This window comes from Sciurus vulgaris, assembly GCF_902686455.1.
Source record: "Sciurus vulgaris genome assembly, chromosome: 15".
NCBI classification, from domain to species: Eukaryota; Metazoa; Chordata; class Mammalia; order Rodentia; family Sciuridae; genus Sciurus; species Sciurus vulgaris.
In genome coordinates, this window is record NC_136476.1 from 15,494,569 (window position 1) to 15,510,860 (window position 16,292).

General features: G+C 38.9%; 1 protein-coding gene across 3 annotated transcripts in view; it reads right to left on the reverse strand.

Annotated features, from left to right (window-relative positions):
- Positions 1-16,292, reverse strand: part of GDA (guanine deaminase) — a 166,007-nt gene that overhangs the window by 6,365 nt on the left and 143,350 nt on the right. For 2 of the 3 annotated variants that reach the window (XM_079112039.1, XM_079112042.1), the window contains exon 15: positions 8,632-8,755. The exons of the other annotated variant lie outside the window; for it this stretch is intronic. In XM_079112039.1, the coding sequence (XP_078968165.1) occupies positions 8,632-8,755 (124 nt within the window). The remainder of the gene's footprint in view (positions 1-8,631; positions 8,756-16,292) is intronic. 3 annotated transcript variants of the gene reach the window in all.

Genomic DNA, 16,292 nt, shown 5'->3' on the forward strand with positions numbered 1-16,292 from the left:
GAATTGAATAGTCATATCAGAGACCTTATAGTCCCTATGCCTAAAATGTTTACTATCTGGCTTTTTATAGAAATAGGTTGCTAACTAATTCCTGATTTGCAAACATCTTTATTTGTTGCTGTCCTCTCAACGTATGAGAAAGCTCATAAGTTGTTAGAACTCCATTCTCTTCTCCCACTCCAAGAGGAGAGGATTGTGATTTGAATCAGTGACAGATGAAGGACCCACAGAGGTTATATTGAAGCTTTTGTTGGGAGGTGGAACACAGTCAATTTTTTTCCTATTCATGATTTATAGTCTCTTTTCTCATGCTCTCTTTGTAGATACATTTCAGAAATGAAGTGGAACCAGTGTGGGAACTAGGGGGAAATCTGCAGTTGCCGGCAGCAGATTTAGTTCTAAGTCTCCAAAGATAAAGGTTAGAATGGGGTGTATCCAGCCCAGCTGGTCCAGGACAGCCATTGGAGTAGGGCTGGAAACAAAGAGTAGAACCATCGTGTTCCTCCTCCAGCTCTGTTCCATTAAGGGAAATGTTAAAATATTATAAAAGTTCCTTTTAGTAGTAAAAAGTAATTCTCTTCATTGGCATTGGTTCATTTTTCTGGAACTTTCTTTTCCATATGTTATGGACTGAATTGTGTTTCCTCCAAATTTGTACGTTAGAGACCTAATTCCCAGAACTACAGAATGTCACTGTATTTGTGAACAGAGATTAGGTTGTCAGGCGAATTCTAATCCAACATGACTGTCATCCTTATCGGACGAGGAAATTAAGACACATGCATACAGAGAGAACACGATGGGAGACACAGGGAGAAGGCAGCTATCTGTGTCAGGAGTGAGGCCCCAAAGAAACCAAGCCTGTGGCACCTTGATCTTGGCCTTCTCACCTGTACAACTGTGGAAAAATAAATTTCTGCTGCCCAAGGCATTCCCTCTGAGGAACCTTGTTATGGCAGCCCTAGCAAACTAATACGCCATGTATCTGCTTTCACATACGAGGGGAGCTAGCATGTCTTTTCTTTGCCAGATTAAATAGCCTCTCTCCCCTTACGTATTTCATTTTGGCTTATTTGATTGTATGAACACTGAAGTTTTGTTTGTGCGTTTGTTCGTTTCTGTTTTTAAAGGTTTCTACCCATTAGTTCAGTAATTGCACCTCCAGGAATTTTCTATAAAAAGGAAATTGTCATACAGAAGTATAAAACTTAATGCATGAAGCTTGGCAACCCACCGATGCATATTACTTTTCTAATTTAAAAAATGGCCTATTACATGATTTTTATCTTACAAAAAAATGTAAACCCCAAATAATACATCAGGTGAAATTTTCAAATAATATGAAAATTGGTAAGTAAAAAAGGAGATGTCTCTTATATGTACCCAGAATCTCGCTCCTGAGAGATACTTATGAGTGTATCATGCATATACGGTTATAAAAATAAATACATTTACTCATGTATTTCTGAAAATAGAAAGGGAAAGGCAGTTATTCCCAATACTGAACATTTTCTCACGATATCGTGGACATTTTACTATGTTAATTCACTTCCTCATCCTTCCTCTACTGCTGCATAACCCTCATTAACCTGCCAGGCACTGCATTCCTGATACTACCTCTTTTCCCTCACTCTGCTGAGTGGTCTTTTGCAAGCAAATGCAGTGGGTTTGCCTCTCAGTGAGTGCAAAGCCCACAGCACAAGAGAGTGAAGTTTATTACTTCCCCAAGTAAGGAGAGCACTGGGGATCATTCTGGAAGCAGTGTCTCCCCAGCAAACAAAGCAAGGGGATTTTATTGGAGAAACACATACATATTCACCTGGGACAGATTCATCATCAAGTGTAGAGGCAAGTACGCTGTTAAGCATACCCCGTTCTACATAATACCTCTCTAACCATCACCTGTTCAAAAAAAAAAAGCAGTTGGGAATGCCCCTGGGTGGAGAATATAGTATTTATTATAAAGACCAAAGTTCACTTCTAGGTCACCTAGAGGGGTGGGACAGGAAGCCAGTTTAGCTGGTACAGAGTTCACAGCTAGATCGCCTTCTAAGTGTCTCTGATGGGGCTTATCTGTAACAAAAGACAACTTTAGAAGTAGGCTTATGGTTACTTAAAGGTTATTAAGAATGATGGCACTAGAGGCAACTTTCTGGGTTTGAATCCCTGTGTAGTTGCTTCCTGTTGCTGTTGTAACAAATGACCACAAACTCAGTAGCTCAGAATAGCACATATTTTTTGAAGTAGCGCTCTGGAGGATGATAGTCCTAAAATCGGTCTAGTGATGTAGCTCAGTGGTAGAGCACCTGGCCTGGTGCATGCAAGGCCCTGGGTTCTACCCCCAGTGCCGCAGAAAAAGAAAAAAAGTGAGAAAGGAAGAAAAAAAATCCTAAAATCAAGAGGTGTTGGGGCTGGGGATATAGCTCAGTTGGTAGAGTGCTTGCCTCACATGCATAAAGCCCTGGGTTCAATCCCCAGCACCAAAAAAAAAAAAAAAAAAAAAAAAGTGTTTCTTCCAAAAGCTCCAGGGAAAGTCAGTTTCCTTGCCCTTTCCAGGGTCTAGAGGCTGCCGACATTCCTTGGCCCATGGTCCCTTTCTTAGTGTTCAATGTCTGCAGCATAGCCTCTGTCCCTGTCTTTCTGCATGCATCATCTTATCTCTGTCTCTGACCCCGACATTGGTGATTCCATCCTATTGATAGTGAGATGCAAAGAAGTGTAGGTTCTTTGTCTCAAGGATCTGAAGAACAAGACCCATGAACAACAGAGGGTTAGAGCAAAGTGACAATTTATTTTTGAAACAGGAAGGTGAGCTCCCACAAGGGAGGAAGTAGATTACCTTCTACTGTCTAGGGGTTTATATGGTGTTACTGGAGGTGACCTTTAAGGCTACTGGCTAATGACTTTTAGAGAGGGGAGTTTCTATGTCTAATCAGAGTGAGACTCAGTAATCATATGCCACCTATCCAATCCAATCATAATGTTGATTATGCACCATGCATGTGCACATGCTTGATCATAAGCAGGTGCTTGATCACACGTCATCTGGCTCATCAGACACTCTGTACATGGAATTGTTGCAATCAAGGTCCCCACCCTGTCTGCCTATCACATTTCTGATTCCTACTCTCAATGGCATTGGGCCCATCTGATCATTCAGGATAAACTTTTCATCTTAAAATCCTTAACTTAATTACATCTTTAAAGTCCCTTTTTCCATGTAAGATAATATTCCGTGTTACCATTTTTACAAGTGATTTCCATGTAAGGTAATATTGACGGGTTCTAAAGATGAAGAGGTGGACATCTTGGGGTGCCATTATTACATACCACACCTAGAAATGGCATCTTATTAGCAAGTATGCCTTGTCTCAACATCTACTAAAAAGGACAGAGTGATGGTCCCTACTCAGAAAGTTGCTGTGAAGATCTGGCAAGTTCACACATGGGAGTGGTACTTGGAACACAATATATGTGCAATAGTATTAAAACTAGCTAGTTATCTCCCTGCCTGCTTTACCCTATACTAGCCTGCTAGTTCTTTGAAGAAAAACAAATAGAATTTTATACATCCGTGTATTTCAGGGCTTAGCACCAGGTCTGGGATGTATTAGGTACTCAATAAATGTTTGTCAAACTGAATTGTTCTACTTCAGAGACTATTACTTTCCCAGCAAAAATGACAGATAATTTAGAATAATATCATCATATTATGTTGTTCAATAATTTTAAAAAGCAAATAAAATATGCCTAGACAATCACAGCCAATTTAAACATACAGAACTAAAAACTGTACTTAAATATAGACCAGGAAGAAATGTGCCTAAACAACACTTTAATTGTGGTGGTTTAGACTGGTGAAATGATGGGTAGGTTTTTTTCCCTCACATTTTTTTTTTTTTTTTTTTTGCTTTCAGATTTTCTCTATTTATTCATTTATAAAATGTAAATTTTTCTGACATTCTATTTTCACATATTCACATTGCTCTTGTTGAAAATACCAAGGTGCTGCAAGAAATCAAACATGTCTTCAGAATGGTGAGAAAAGCAAAACTTTACTTCTAGCGTAAGGGCGTGTTACTGGAACCTGGTTAGCAAGCACCTAGGCAGGCAGTCCCCTGGTTATATACCTAAGGCAGCACTGCCCTTTGCCATGATTGGAAGATTCAAAGGTACGATCTACATGATTGGCTAATTTTAAAATTAGGGCGGGCAAAAGGGAAGGACTATAATTAAAATGGCTACCATCGGATCCAATTAAGACTGAATACTATACTCTGAAAATGGACCACCAGACTTTATTTCTCATACTCCTGCACACTAAACATAAGAGGTGACATTAGGCATTGAGTCAACTTGGGCTCTGAGTTACTATCTGGGTTACAGTTTTGAGTCTACCACTTCTGCGCTGGGTAAACTGAGGCCAGCTGCTATTGTGGATGTTTTTTCATCTTCTGGGCTGCAATGGGGCCCAGTAGGGTAATGCACACAAAGTGCATGTCACACGGCAAACATGGGCACTGAATACATATTAACCATCTTTCTCATGGTTATTATTGCTAAGAGGTTAATGTTGTCAAACACTCGTGAAGAGTTACAAGGAGATATTTGTTCAGAAAAAGGAAACAAAGAAAATTGGCAAGAAGGTCAGTTGGTTGAATCTCAGAATCTACACAAATTATTCACTTTTAACCCTTTTCAAGTACGAATATACCCAATCTGATAATACAAAGGCATTTTCCAAATATTCTGGTTTTAGCAATGGAATTTCCCCTCCTCCAAAAAAAATCTCTTGTAAATCCCCCAGATATAAAACAGAGCAAAACAACTGCTCTGGTAAAAATAGGGGTCAGGCCATGTGTTCTGAGCACCACGTCATCCTCACAGATCTGAAGCTTGTCAGACAACAATCTGGAAAATACTGTCTGTACACAAACCTAACTGGGAATTGGAAATTTCCCAACTTCTGGGAACAGGGACACTGTGTCACCAGCACTCTATTGTGGTTTGAGGCAGCAGTCAGCAGAGAAGGGACCATGAGGAGCAGCTCTATCCAAGCTCCTAAACAGCTCCTAAACTACTGAGTATAGTGTTTGTGCACATCTCCAGCCTGCTCCTCAGGAGCTGTGGCCTTATTTGAGCTGGAACTGCACAAAAGGATTGTCCTCCAGTGCTGTGCCTCAGCAGGCTTGACGACCCCTCTGTTTACCCATGCGTCAGCAGGTGGCAGCTGCACAGTCCCCTTTGATTTCTGTGGCTCAGGAGTTAAGACCTGAGCTAAATAAACATATCTTTTGGCACTGGCAGGATTCCCGGTAGCCCAGGCCAGGGGAGGTTTAAGGAGGATTAAGTTTAGATTAGGAAAGGGATGGAGTTATTCACACCCCCACTGCACCCACTCTGTAGTCTCTTAAGTGTGTTAGGGTTTTGTAAGAGGAGAGTGGACTGAGAACCTCAGCTCCAGTTGCTCCAGAAATAAAAGTGGTGAGCTTGGTGTTCTTTTCTAGAAGGTCTGATGTGTGCCTCTGAGCATGGTTTCTGCTATAAGGGTCGTGGACTCTTGGGAATTGGCTGAAGGCTCTAGATCTTTTCCCCAGAGAATTGCACCCTCCCCCCCACACACACTCCCACAAACACAGAGAGACAATTTTACTTCTTTCTGGGGATTCCTGAACTCACTCCTGGGAGGCTGCACTGTCCCTCCAAGTGAGCCCAGTGGGTGCCCCACCTGGCCATCCTCCCCAGAGTGACTCCTGCCACGTTGAATGGACCTTGCTGTCACAATGCCAGGTTTCCTTGGCAGTCTGGCTTTGGAGCAGCTCGCTGGGGGCTCTGGCAGTTGTTCTTGTTTATTACACAAAGTCTTGCTCCACTCCCTGGCGACAGCTTGCAAACCGAAACTATTTCATTTCCCAGCGACCAAACAGGTTAGAGAAGAGGGATAAGAAAACAAAACACAACAGGGTAGACACCTTCTGAAGCTGCCATTTCTCCTCAGGATCCCTGGAAAATCATCTTGTCACTCCAATGTCCTCCAACTCTGGCTTTGCTTCTGGGGTCATTGCGCTGTTTCTGCCAGACCTCAAGAGTAAGAAATTGCCAGGTGTATTTTCCCTCCTTGTCCTTACCTCTCTCAATGGGGTTTTCCCTCCACCTTTTTTTTTTTTTTAAAGAAGCATGAGGCTAGCGCTCCCCTCCTGCCCCCGGCAGTTAAAAAGATATTCTCATCTTGACTGCCTTATCTGGAAAAAACTACAATGTTCATAAAAAAGGGGGCAGGGGCAAGTATGGGAGAAAGCTACAAGTATTTTTCACTTCTATAAACATGACTGCCTCTCATCTTTTTAAAAACAATATTTTTAGTTGTAGATGGACACAATACCTTTATTTTATTTATTCATTTTTATGTAGTGCTGAGGATCGAACTCAGTGCCTCGCTTGGGCTCTACCACTGACCCTCTCATCTTTACTACACAAAAATCCTGGCTCAAAACGCTCACAGGGCAGTGGTGAGACCCTGGAGTGCCCAGTTTACAATCCACTTGTGCAATAATGAGCAAGATATTTAAGTCTCCCTGAGTCTCAGTTTCCCCCCAGGATTAAGATGGTAACTGCTATGTAAGGCAGTGGTGAGAATTCAATGAGAACACGGACCAACTTGTTAGAAGTTCTTTGACTCCAAGTGAACATCTGGGCACTGTTTATTATTAATACTATAAGCATTTCTTATTCCTCAGTGGAACATGATTTTCATTCTAGAGAATGCCACCTGGTGTCATGATGGTCTGTATTTTTGTGTCCCCCTAAATCCACCCGTGGAACCCTAATCACTGGCATGATGGTATTAGGAGGTGGGCCCTTTGGGAGGTGATTAGGACTGGTCTGGGATTAGTGCCCTTATTACAGAGTCCCCAAATGGAAGGATCTAGAGAATATCATGCTAAGTGAAATAAGCCAAACCCCCAAAACCAAAGAATGTTTTATCTGATCTGTGAAAGCTAACCCACAATAAGGTTGTGGGGTGAGGTGGAGAATAGAAGTTAAGTGGAGTAGACAAAAGGGAATGGAGGGAAGGGAAGGGGGATGGGAAAAGGAAAGACAGCGCAATGAATCTGATGAACTTTCTTATGTACATATATGAATACACCACAGTGAATCTCACCATCCTGTACATCCACAAGAAGTTAATTTAAAAAATAATAATTATGGGTAAATTGCAGAAAGATCAATAGAGGGAAGGAGAGGTATGAGGAAAGGGAAGGGGAAGGTGAGGTACTGGGGTCTGAATTAAAATACAATATAGCCCATAATTGTATAATTATGTAAAAATGAATTCTACTGCTTTGTATAATTAAAAAGAACCTATAAAAAATGACTTAATAAAAGTGTCCCCAGAGAACTACTTTGTCCATCTTCACCATGTGAGGACACAGCAAGAAAGTACCATCTATGAATCAGAAACCAAGCTATCATCAGACACCGAATCTGCTGGCTACTTGCTCCTGGACTTCCCAGTTTCCAGAACTGTGAGAAATAAACTTTTGTTGTTTATAAGCTAGCTAGTCTATGGTGTTTTGTTATAGCAGCCTGAATGGACTAACCCAACTGCCTTATAAACAAACATATGCTCTCTCCAGTTTACAGGACATACCACTTGCCACTCCTCTGAAGAGCAACTAGGCATGCAGCATTAGTTTAGAGCTTGGTTAAGGTTCTATTTTCCTTTTGTTTTTTTTCACAGTGCTGGGGATTGAACCCAGGGCCACTCACTTCACACTCTATCACTGAGCTAAATCCTCAGCCTTTCTTTCTTTTCTTTCTTTCTTTCTTTTTTTCTTTTTTTTTTTTTTTTTTGAGACAGGGTTTGGCTAAGTTGCTGAGACTTTGAACTTGGGATTCTCCTGCCTCTGCCTCCCAAGTTGCTGAGATTAGAGGCCCCGGAGAAGGTTCTAACTCTGAGTAATAATACTCAGCCTGACCATAAAGGGAAATTGGTGTGTTCAACCTAGTCTAGTATGTAGTAAATATATTTAAAACCATTTAGACTCTGCACTTCATTTTAACATTACTGTCATGTCAATGGAGAAAACAGTACAGGTTTTTGTAAGAGTCTATTTATTGGAACACTTTCCATGTGCTCATAGATGTCGTAAGCAATTTATCCGGCATAATCCTTTCAATAACCTTCCAAATAACATTATAATCACTGCCATTTAAAAAATGTTAACAGAGGCTCAGCGTGGTTAAGTAAATGGCCCAGAGTCACAGAGCTTGTAAGTGTGGGAACTGGTAGTAAATCCAGAGCTTCTTGCATTGTGCTGCTTTGGTATCTGCAAATGTTTATGAGACTGTGTTGCTTCTCTTTCCATTCCCTAAAATAATAATTTTCCGTTGAAAAGTTCATCCTTCCCAGCTTTCTTAGGCTTGACAGTCTCCCCCTCAAAAGTCTCAGATGGCTTAACACTGACCAGAGCAAGCTCAGCTGCAGGTTTATTTAAAGCTGCCTCACCATTGTTTGTAAAACTGCTGGTTAATTTATTTTTTAACCTCCTTACATAAGAAAACTATGTAAGTGCACCTATCCTTCAGTGCACATCAGCGAAGTGGGGAGAAGAAATAGTATTTGCTTACCTTACCCACAATGTTCGCTATTAAACATAAGAAATAGTCCTTAAAGCCACACGCAGACTCATGTGGCCGAGCTTTCCAAGAGCTTGCACCAGGTCTCCTGTTTATCTTCTCATTTCTGTTGATCCTGAGGAATTGATAGATTTAACTAATTTTTATTATCTTGTGTCTATATTTTTCCCTGATCCTAAAAGTGGTATGTGTCCATTATAGGAAATTCAGAAAATGCAGGAGGGTAGAAAGAAGTCCATAAAATTAGGTCAAATTTCCTAGTGTTTTATTTGGGCCCAGATTCAAAATTCATTTGTATTTGAATAATCCATATGCATTTATTGTGAAGAATTACAAAGAAAACACTTTCGATTCTAGGACCATTCTAAGATATTTTACCAAAAGTCATTTTAAAGTAGTTGAATTAGGAAAAAAAAAAACAAAAACAAAGACCTTTTTTTCTCTACTAGTAATTATTCTGAGTGAGTCTCTAGAGAATTGTCAAATGGAGGAAAATTAAGCTATGACACTTCCAAAGGCTTTGTATTATATGGCAAACTGGATTCTTGCCTTTTTGAAACGCAGAATGATCTGGACTCTTGAGTTTTCAAGATGGTTATTTAAAAACACTTGGCTAGAAATATGATTTCTCACTCTTCATTTCTCCTCATTTCCCTTCTTATTTGTAAAAAATTAAAACATCATACCTAAAAAAAGAAATTTTCAAAAATCGAGTTTTCAATAATTACATTTGGACATTTGATGTATATGATATTTGCATCTTAACTGAATATGATTCAGAAAACAAGTTACCCTCACATAGATTTTTGTTTTTCTATAATGGCCTTCAAATATTTTAAACCCATTTCAGAGTTGTTTTTTATGTACTGGCTGCCTAAGGAGATGTAATAGAAAAAAATTACAATATTCGATTTCTATGTTTTTAAATCAACTATACTGAATTGAGACTGTGTGTTCAGAATGTCTCCAGTGGTATGTAAGAAAATAATAATAATAATTAGGAAAATCAGTACTTATTTTCTTCTCTGTGTTTCATTTGTCTACAAAACCAGGTCAGAGAGGTGTTGACTTTATTTTAAACAACATCATTCCCCATGCCATTTATGGGCCTAAGTCCTATAAAGCAATTAGGGGTTTCAAATTTATAGCCCACAGTTTGAGAGGCATTAATTGCCTAGGTAATTACTTATTTATGTAATATTTATTTACTTGCTTATCACTTTAGCTCATCTAAGAACTTCAGTGTGATTTATAAATATTAACTTATTGCCATTATGTTTCATTGCAAGAAAAAGTATGATTTATAGCTATCAGTGGTTTTAAATCATTGTTAGTTTTGCTGTGGACCAAGAAAGCTACATTTTGATTTGCAGTTGTGGCTTATCTCTAACTCACAGTTAAATTGTTCTTCTCTTAAATATATGATAGCAAATCACTGGGCCCAAAAGTTCTGGGTGATATTTCAGCATTGCCAAGTGATGCTGGAAAAACCCGTGTAGCTTATTCTCACCTAATTTAAGGTTTTCAATATTTTCCCTCTAAGATATTAGACACATCTTTTATGAAACACATAAGGTTTCATTCTTGGAGTCCTCTAAATAGCTGATATCTCACTTCCTAGAGTGGCCTTCAGGAGCCGAACAGACAAGGAAGCAAGGAAGCAAGCGGTCTACCAGCTGTAAATACAGCGCTGCTTACACAGGCAGAGGGAAATGAACATCTCAACACCCTCTTCTCTGTCCAGGCGGGCACCTTTGCCCTTTGCCTGCTGCACATAACCCTCCAGACGTTTCTGGCTTTTTCCTTGGAACCCTCAGTTCTCTGACCTGTGGTACTTGCTGCATTGCCCTGGCTGCTGTGGCTGCTCCTGCGTTAATTCTCTTGGGTGGAGGAACACGGTGCCATGGGTTGCGGTTGGTCACCCCCGGCTTGTGTTTATGCCATTCTACTTTTTTCTAACATGATTTATTGCTGATCCTATTTTTAACATTTGGACATAATGTGTTTACATGTCCAATATGACCTTTGACCTTTGTGTGTTATACTTTGTTAATCTTAGGGGACGGATCCAGGGAGCCAGAAGAGGGAGGTCCTGGAAATAGTTCCAGAAATGTAGGGGTGGCCAACGTGATTGAAAAGCAGGGTTGCCGCAAGGGAAGGCAGAGAGTCACTCAGAAGAGGAACTTGAGATCTGAGTCACTGCCCCATCTAGAAACGCCAGGCCTGCCTGGGAATCTAGAAAGGGGGCATCTTTGCCTGGGTACTGAATAAGTGTCTGCTTTTCCAAAGAATGAAGGAAGATAAAAGGTTCTTTCTTCTCTATTTATAATCTTGTATTTTTTCTTAGTACTATGCTAATTTGATAAATCAGTACCTATATATATCTCAACATCAGTAATTTTAGTCTCACTCATGTCAGCATGTTTAAATGTTGATAACTGTATGGTTCTACTCTCTTGGGTTTCAAACTTATAAAGCAGACGTACCCTCACAAGGACATATTTAGATGGTTTTCTCAAATCTTCCAGACTATATTTAAATTAATATCTTAAAAAGTAATAGATATAAAAGCCTATAGTTTTCCAAAAGACTTCTGCATCCAGATCTCTATTGTCCTAGAAGGTAGCTATTGTTTGTTGTAGGTCTACCTTAGCTCTATAATTTTTATTAAGATTAATTGTATTAGTGCTGGGCGCAATGGTACATGTTTGTAATCCTAGCAGCTCTGGAGGCTGAGGCAGGAGGATGGCCAGTTAAAGCCAGCCTCCCCAACTTAGGGAGGACCTGAGCAACTTGGTGAAACCCTCTCTCTAACAAACACTTAAAAAAAAAAAAAAAAAAAGGCTGGGGATGTGGCTCAGTGGCTTAGTGCCTTGGGTTCAATTCCCAATACAAAAAGAAAATTAATTCTATTAGTGTCGTGATGGTTCATCCAATTTTCTAGGCTATCTTCTTTCAAGTAATGGAAATTCCTATTGGAGAAATATAAGGCTGGTATTTTAAAAATCAGTATTATTCTTAAGGATTCATTAGTGGAATCAGAAAATTGGGCATTTTCTTCTTTTATTCCTTTGTTTCTCGCCTCATTTCTTTATTCCTTCCTTCCTAATTTACACTCTAGCTAAAGGAAAATACATAAACCCTGAACACAAGCCTCGTGGCTAGGAAGTAAATATTCTATTTCCAGTGTTAGAACTTTTGTCTTTATTTGGTTAGAGATTCATCCAGTCTCACAAGATGAGAGCTCATGAGAAAAGCTCAGGCTTTGGATTTAGATGCATCTCTATCTGAACATGACTCTTCCACATCACCTACTATGCTTAGATAAACTAACCTGTTTCAACATGTGTAAAAGGAAGAAAATTCCATAGTTAACTAAGAGAAGGGTGATAAGAATTAATTTAGATAAGAAATGCAAGTCATGTGCCTGAAACAGTGGCTCTCACTTGGTAGACATTCTGTACGTAGACCTATGGTAATTAGGTCATCTCTCAAATAGTTTAACAATTCTTATTAAATCTCCTCTCTCATTATTCTCTCTAGTAACTCATGAATAAGCTTTTCTTTAGATAAGAATAATCCCACTCTCCAAAAGAAAGTTGCCATTTTCTCTGTACCATCAACAACGATTCTTTATTCATTTTCGTTTGTACTGCCAAAGAAGAATACAATGATGGACACATGAAATCAAGAAACTGCTTTTGCTTGGGTTGGCAACAGTTGAAAAATAAGATTTCCCCAATAGGAATAATATTATATGTAGAGTAATCAGTTGACTGAACTGCAAAAGAAAAGAAAAAGGACTGGGGAGATAGCTCAGCTGGTAGAGTGCTTGCCTTGTAAGCACAAGGCCTTGGGTTCAATCTCCAGCACCACAAAAAAAAAAAAAAAAAAAAAAGAAAAATATACAGAAAGGAAAAAGGAAGTTATATCAAGATGACATCTGAAAAATGGAGGATGAGATTCAGGCGAGGTGTTCCAATGTATTGGCTAAATGGAAGGTGCTGCTGCACCAACTCCTGGGAATTGCTTAACCTTCCAGAGGTAACTGTAGAACCCAAACCCATTCCAGAGATCGCCTAAGAAGATAAGTTCAAAAGAGGCACTAACAAAAACATGATTAATACCACCAAAGGCAGTAGGTGGGTGGGACCAGAATGAGAACGATTCTTTGCCATTCACAAAGACCTTTTGTGTGTTTCACTGCTATTTCTCAGAGCTGCCCTAAAGACAAGAATCTCACATGCGTGGTTATTTTGTAGATGCAGAACTACTGATCAGGCACAGTGAAATGACTTGCTCAGTCACAAAGCTAGTGAAGGATGAGGCCAGGACTTGGATGTAGACCTTTCAAGTCTAAATCCATTATAACTTACTGTAAAGGAACATCAAATGTGGTGCTTTTTCTGAGGAATAAAGACTTCAGTGCCATTTTATGATACGAGGCAAATTATCTTTTTGTCTTGAATATGTTCAACCTGAATAATTCAGGGAAATGTTTAAAATCCTTAATTATAGACATTGTCTTTTAGGTTATACCCGGTCTCTAAATATTTCCTTTGCCAATGTATTTGTTTTCCAAGGGAATAAATAATCATGCATCAATTAGTGATGGGGATGCTTTCTATGACATACATCATTACCAGGTGATTTCACTGTCATGTCTTACACAAACTAAGACAATGTCACCAGGACCTCACAGGACCACTATATGTTCCAGAAGAGACTTTATGCAAATATCCCCATGGTAATACCAACTAGGACTTGACCCCAAATCTATATTGGGTTTCCTACCCCAATGACTTCAGCTTGGTATTTCTTCATCTATGGCTAAATGTTTTAATTGTCTTTCAGGAAATTAAAAATAAAATTAACTGAAGTATAACTTATAAAACAATGATTACAGTAAAATATGCAAGTCTTATGTACAACTTACTGAATTTTTACATATATAATGGTAGTAAAAACTACCATTAAGATAAAGAATATTTCTGGAACATAGAGGGCATTTTATAGAGTATTTATAAAAGTGAACTATTGTCATTGATTAGGAGGATGGCCTCTGTCTACTTATTTAGGCAAGAACTATAAGTGATAATTTTTAAATTTCATATAGTCCTAGACATTTAAAGGGAGACTCTAAACTTGACAGGGCTGTGGGTCAAGTTTATTCTGGATATTACTGTTTCTGCCTGTTACTTTACAACATTTCCCCTTCTATGGGACTCATAGCTCATGCCCCTCTGAGAAACCACTCTTCCACATGATTTTTATCAGGCTAACACCATGTCTGAAATTTCAGGGTTGGATGAGGGGAACTAGGGCTAAGTCAACCAGCCTGCCTCATTTCCCTTTCCTTGATCTAGGAATATGCTCAAGACAATACCAGGAGACATGTTTTTGTTTGTTTGTTTTTTGTTTTTAATTTTTTAATTTGTTCTTTTTAGTTATACATGACAATACAATGTATTTTGACATATACATACATGGAGAATAAGTTCCCATTTTTGTGGTTATATACATATGTACACTGGTCGTGTATTCATATATGCACATATGAAAGTTATGTCCAATTCATTCTACTATCTTTCCTATTCCTATCCCCCTCTCCCTTCCCTTCATTCACCTTTGTCTAATCCGGTGAACTCCTATTCTTCCCTCCCCTACCACTTATTGTGCACATCAGAAAGAACATTTGGTCACTGTTTTTTTGGGATTGGCTTATTTCACTTAGCATGAGACTCTCCAGTTCCATTCATTTATCAGAAAATACCATAATTTTATTCTTCTTTATGGCTAAGCGATATTTGTGTATATATACCACATTTTCTTTACCCATTCATCTGTTGAAGGGCAACTAGGGAGATTCCATAGCTTAATTATTGTGAATTGAGCTGCTATAAACATCGATGTGGCCATGTCACTATAGTTTGCTGATTTTAAGTCCTTTGGGTGTATGCCAAAGAGTGGGAAACTGGGTCAACTGCTGGTTCCATTCCAAGTTTTCTAAGGAATCTGCCAGGAGACTTTTGTTGAAACTTAAGGAGTAGACACAGGCCCACTTTTGGTTGGTATTGAATGCTAGAAGATAGGAGAAGTCAGCAAATATATTTCAACGGTGAGCAAAAGTTATCTGAGAGTTAATACCAGGGAGAAGGGAGTCAACGGATTGAGAGAAGGAAAGCTAATCTGTGACAAGTCTGAGCTCCCATGTCTACCTGGCCCCCAACAAAATCCTCCCTTCAACTTTTAAGCTATAAAGCTCAATAGATTCTCTTGTGTAAATTGGGTTTTCTTTCACTTATAGTTAAAATGAACAATTAATCCACTTGTTAAGTATCTGAGAAGACCAAATTATTCCCTAAGAAAGAATGAGACACCCAGCACAAAAATCAACTCAAAACAGATCAAAGATCTAGGAATTAGGCCAGAAATTGTGCAACTCCTAGAAGAAAACACAAAGTCAACAATCCATCTTTTAGGCATAGATCCCAAGTTTTTCAGTAGGACCCCTAAAGCCCAGGAAACAATGCCAAGAATTAATACATGGGACATCATCAAACTGAAAAGCTTTTACACAGCAAAGGAAACGATTAGGAATGGGAAGAGAGAACCCACAGAATGGGAGAAATTATTTGCTAGCTACTCTCTCACAGAAGATTAATATCTAGAATATATAAGGAACTTAAAAAAAACTTGACACTGAAAAATCAAATAGCCCAATTAATAAATGGACAAATGAACTAAACAGACACTTCTCAAAATAAGAAATACAAATGGCCAACAAATACATGAAAAAAAATGTTCAACATCATTGGCAATTAGGGAAATGCAAATCAAAACGACAGGGAGGTTTCATCTCACACCAGTCAGATTGGCAGTCATCAAGAATAAATGCTGGAGAGAAAGTGGAGAAAAAGGAACACTTTTACACTGTTGGGAGTATAAATTAGTTCAACTGCTACGGGAATCAGTATGGAGGTTCCTCAAAAGACTAGGCATGGAACCAATATGACCAGCTATACCACTCCTCAGTATTTACCCTAAAGAATTAAAGGCATCTTACTACAGTGATGCATGCATGTCCATGTTTATAACAGCACAATTCACAATAGCCAAATTATGAAACCAGCCTAGGTGTCAAGAAAATGTGGTGTATATCCACAATGGAGTTTTACTTAGCCATAAAGATAAATGAAATTATGTCATTTGCAGAAGAATGGATGGAACTGAGACCATTATGTTAAGCAAAATAAGTTAAACTCAGAATGTTAAGAGTTAACTGTTTTCTGCCATATGCAGAAGGTAGAGAGAAAAAAGGGAAAGAAAGATGAGGGTGGATCTCATGAAAATTAAAGGGAGATAAGTAGAGAAAAGGGTCCCAGAAGGGAAGAGTGAAAGGCTAAGTGATGGCCAAATTATGTTGTTATATTGTGTATTGTGTGTGTGTATGAATATGTAAACAAATTCCATCAATATGTACAACTATAATCCACCAATAAAATGTGGGGGGAAAAGAATCAGAGGAATTTTTTTTCTTCTTTTAGAAGAGAGTGTGCAAACAAGAGAGGGGGAAATGAAGAGAAGGAGGTAGGAGCTGAAATTATCACAGAAAAAGACTGAAAGATTCCTTTTTTAAGGACAAGAATGAT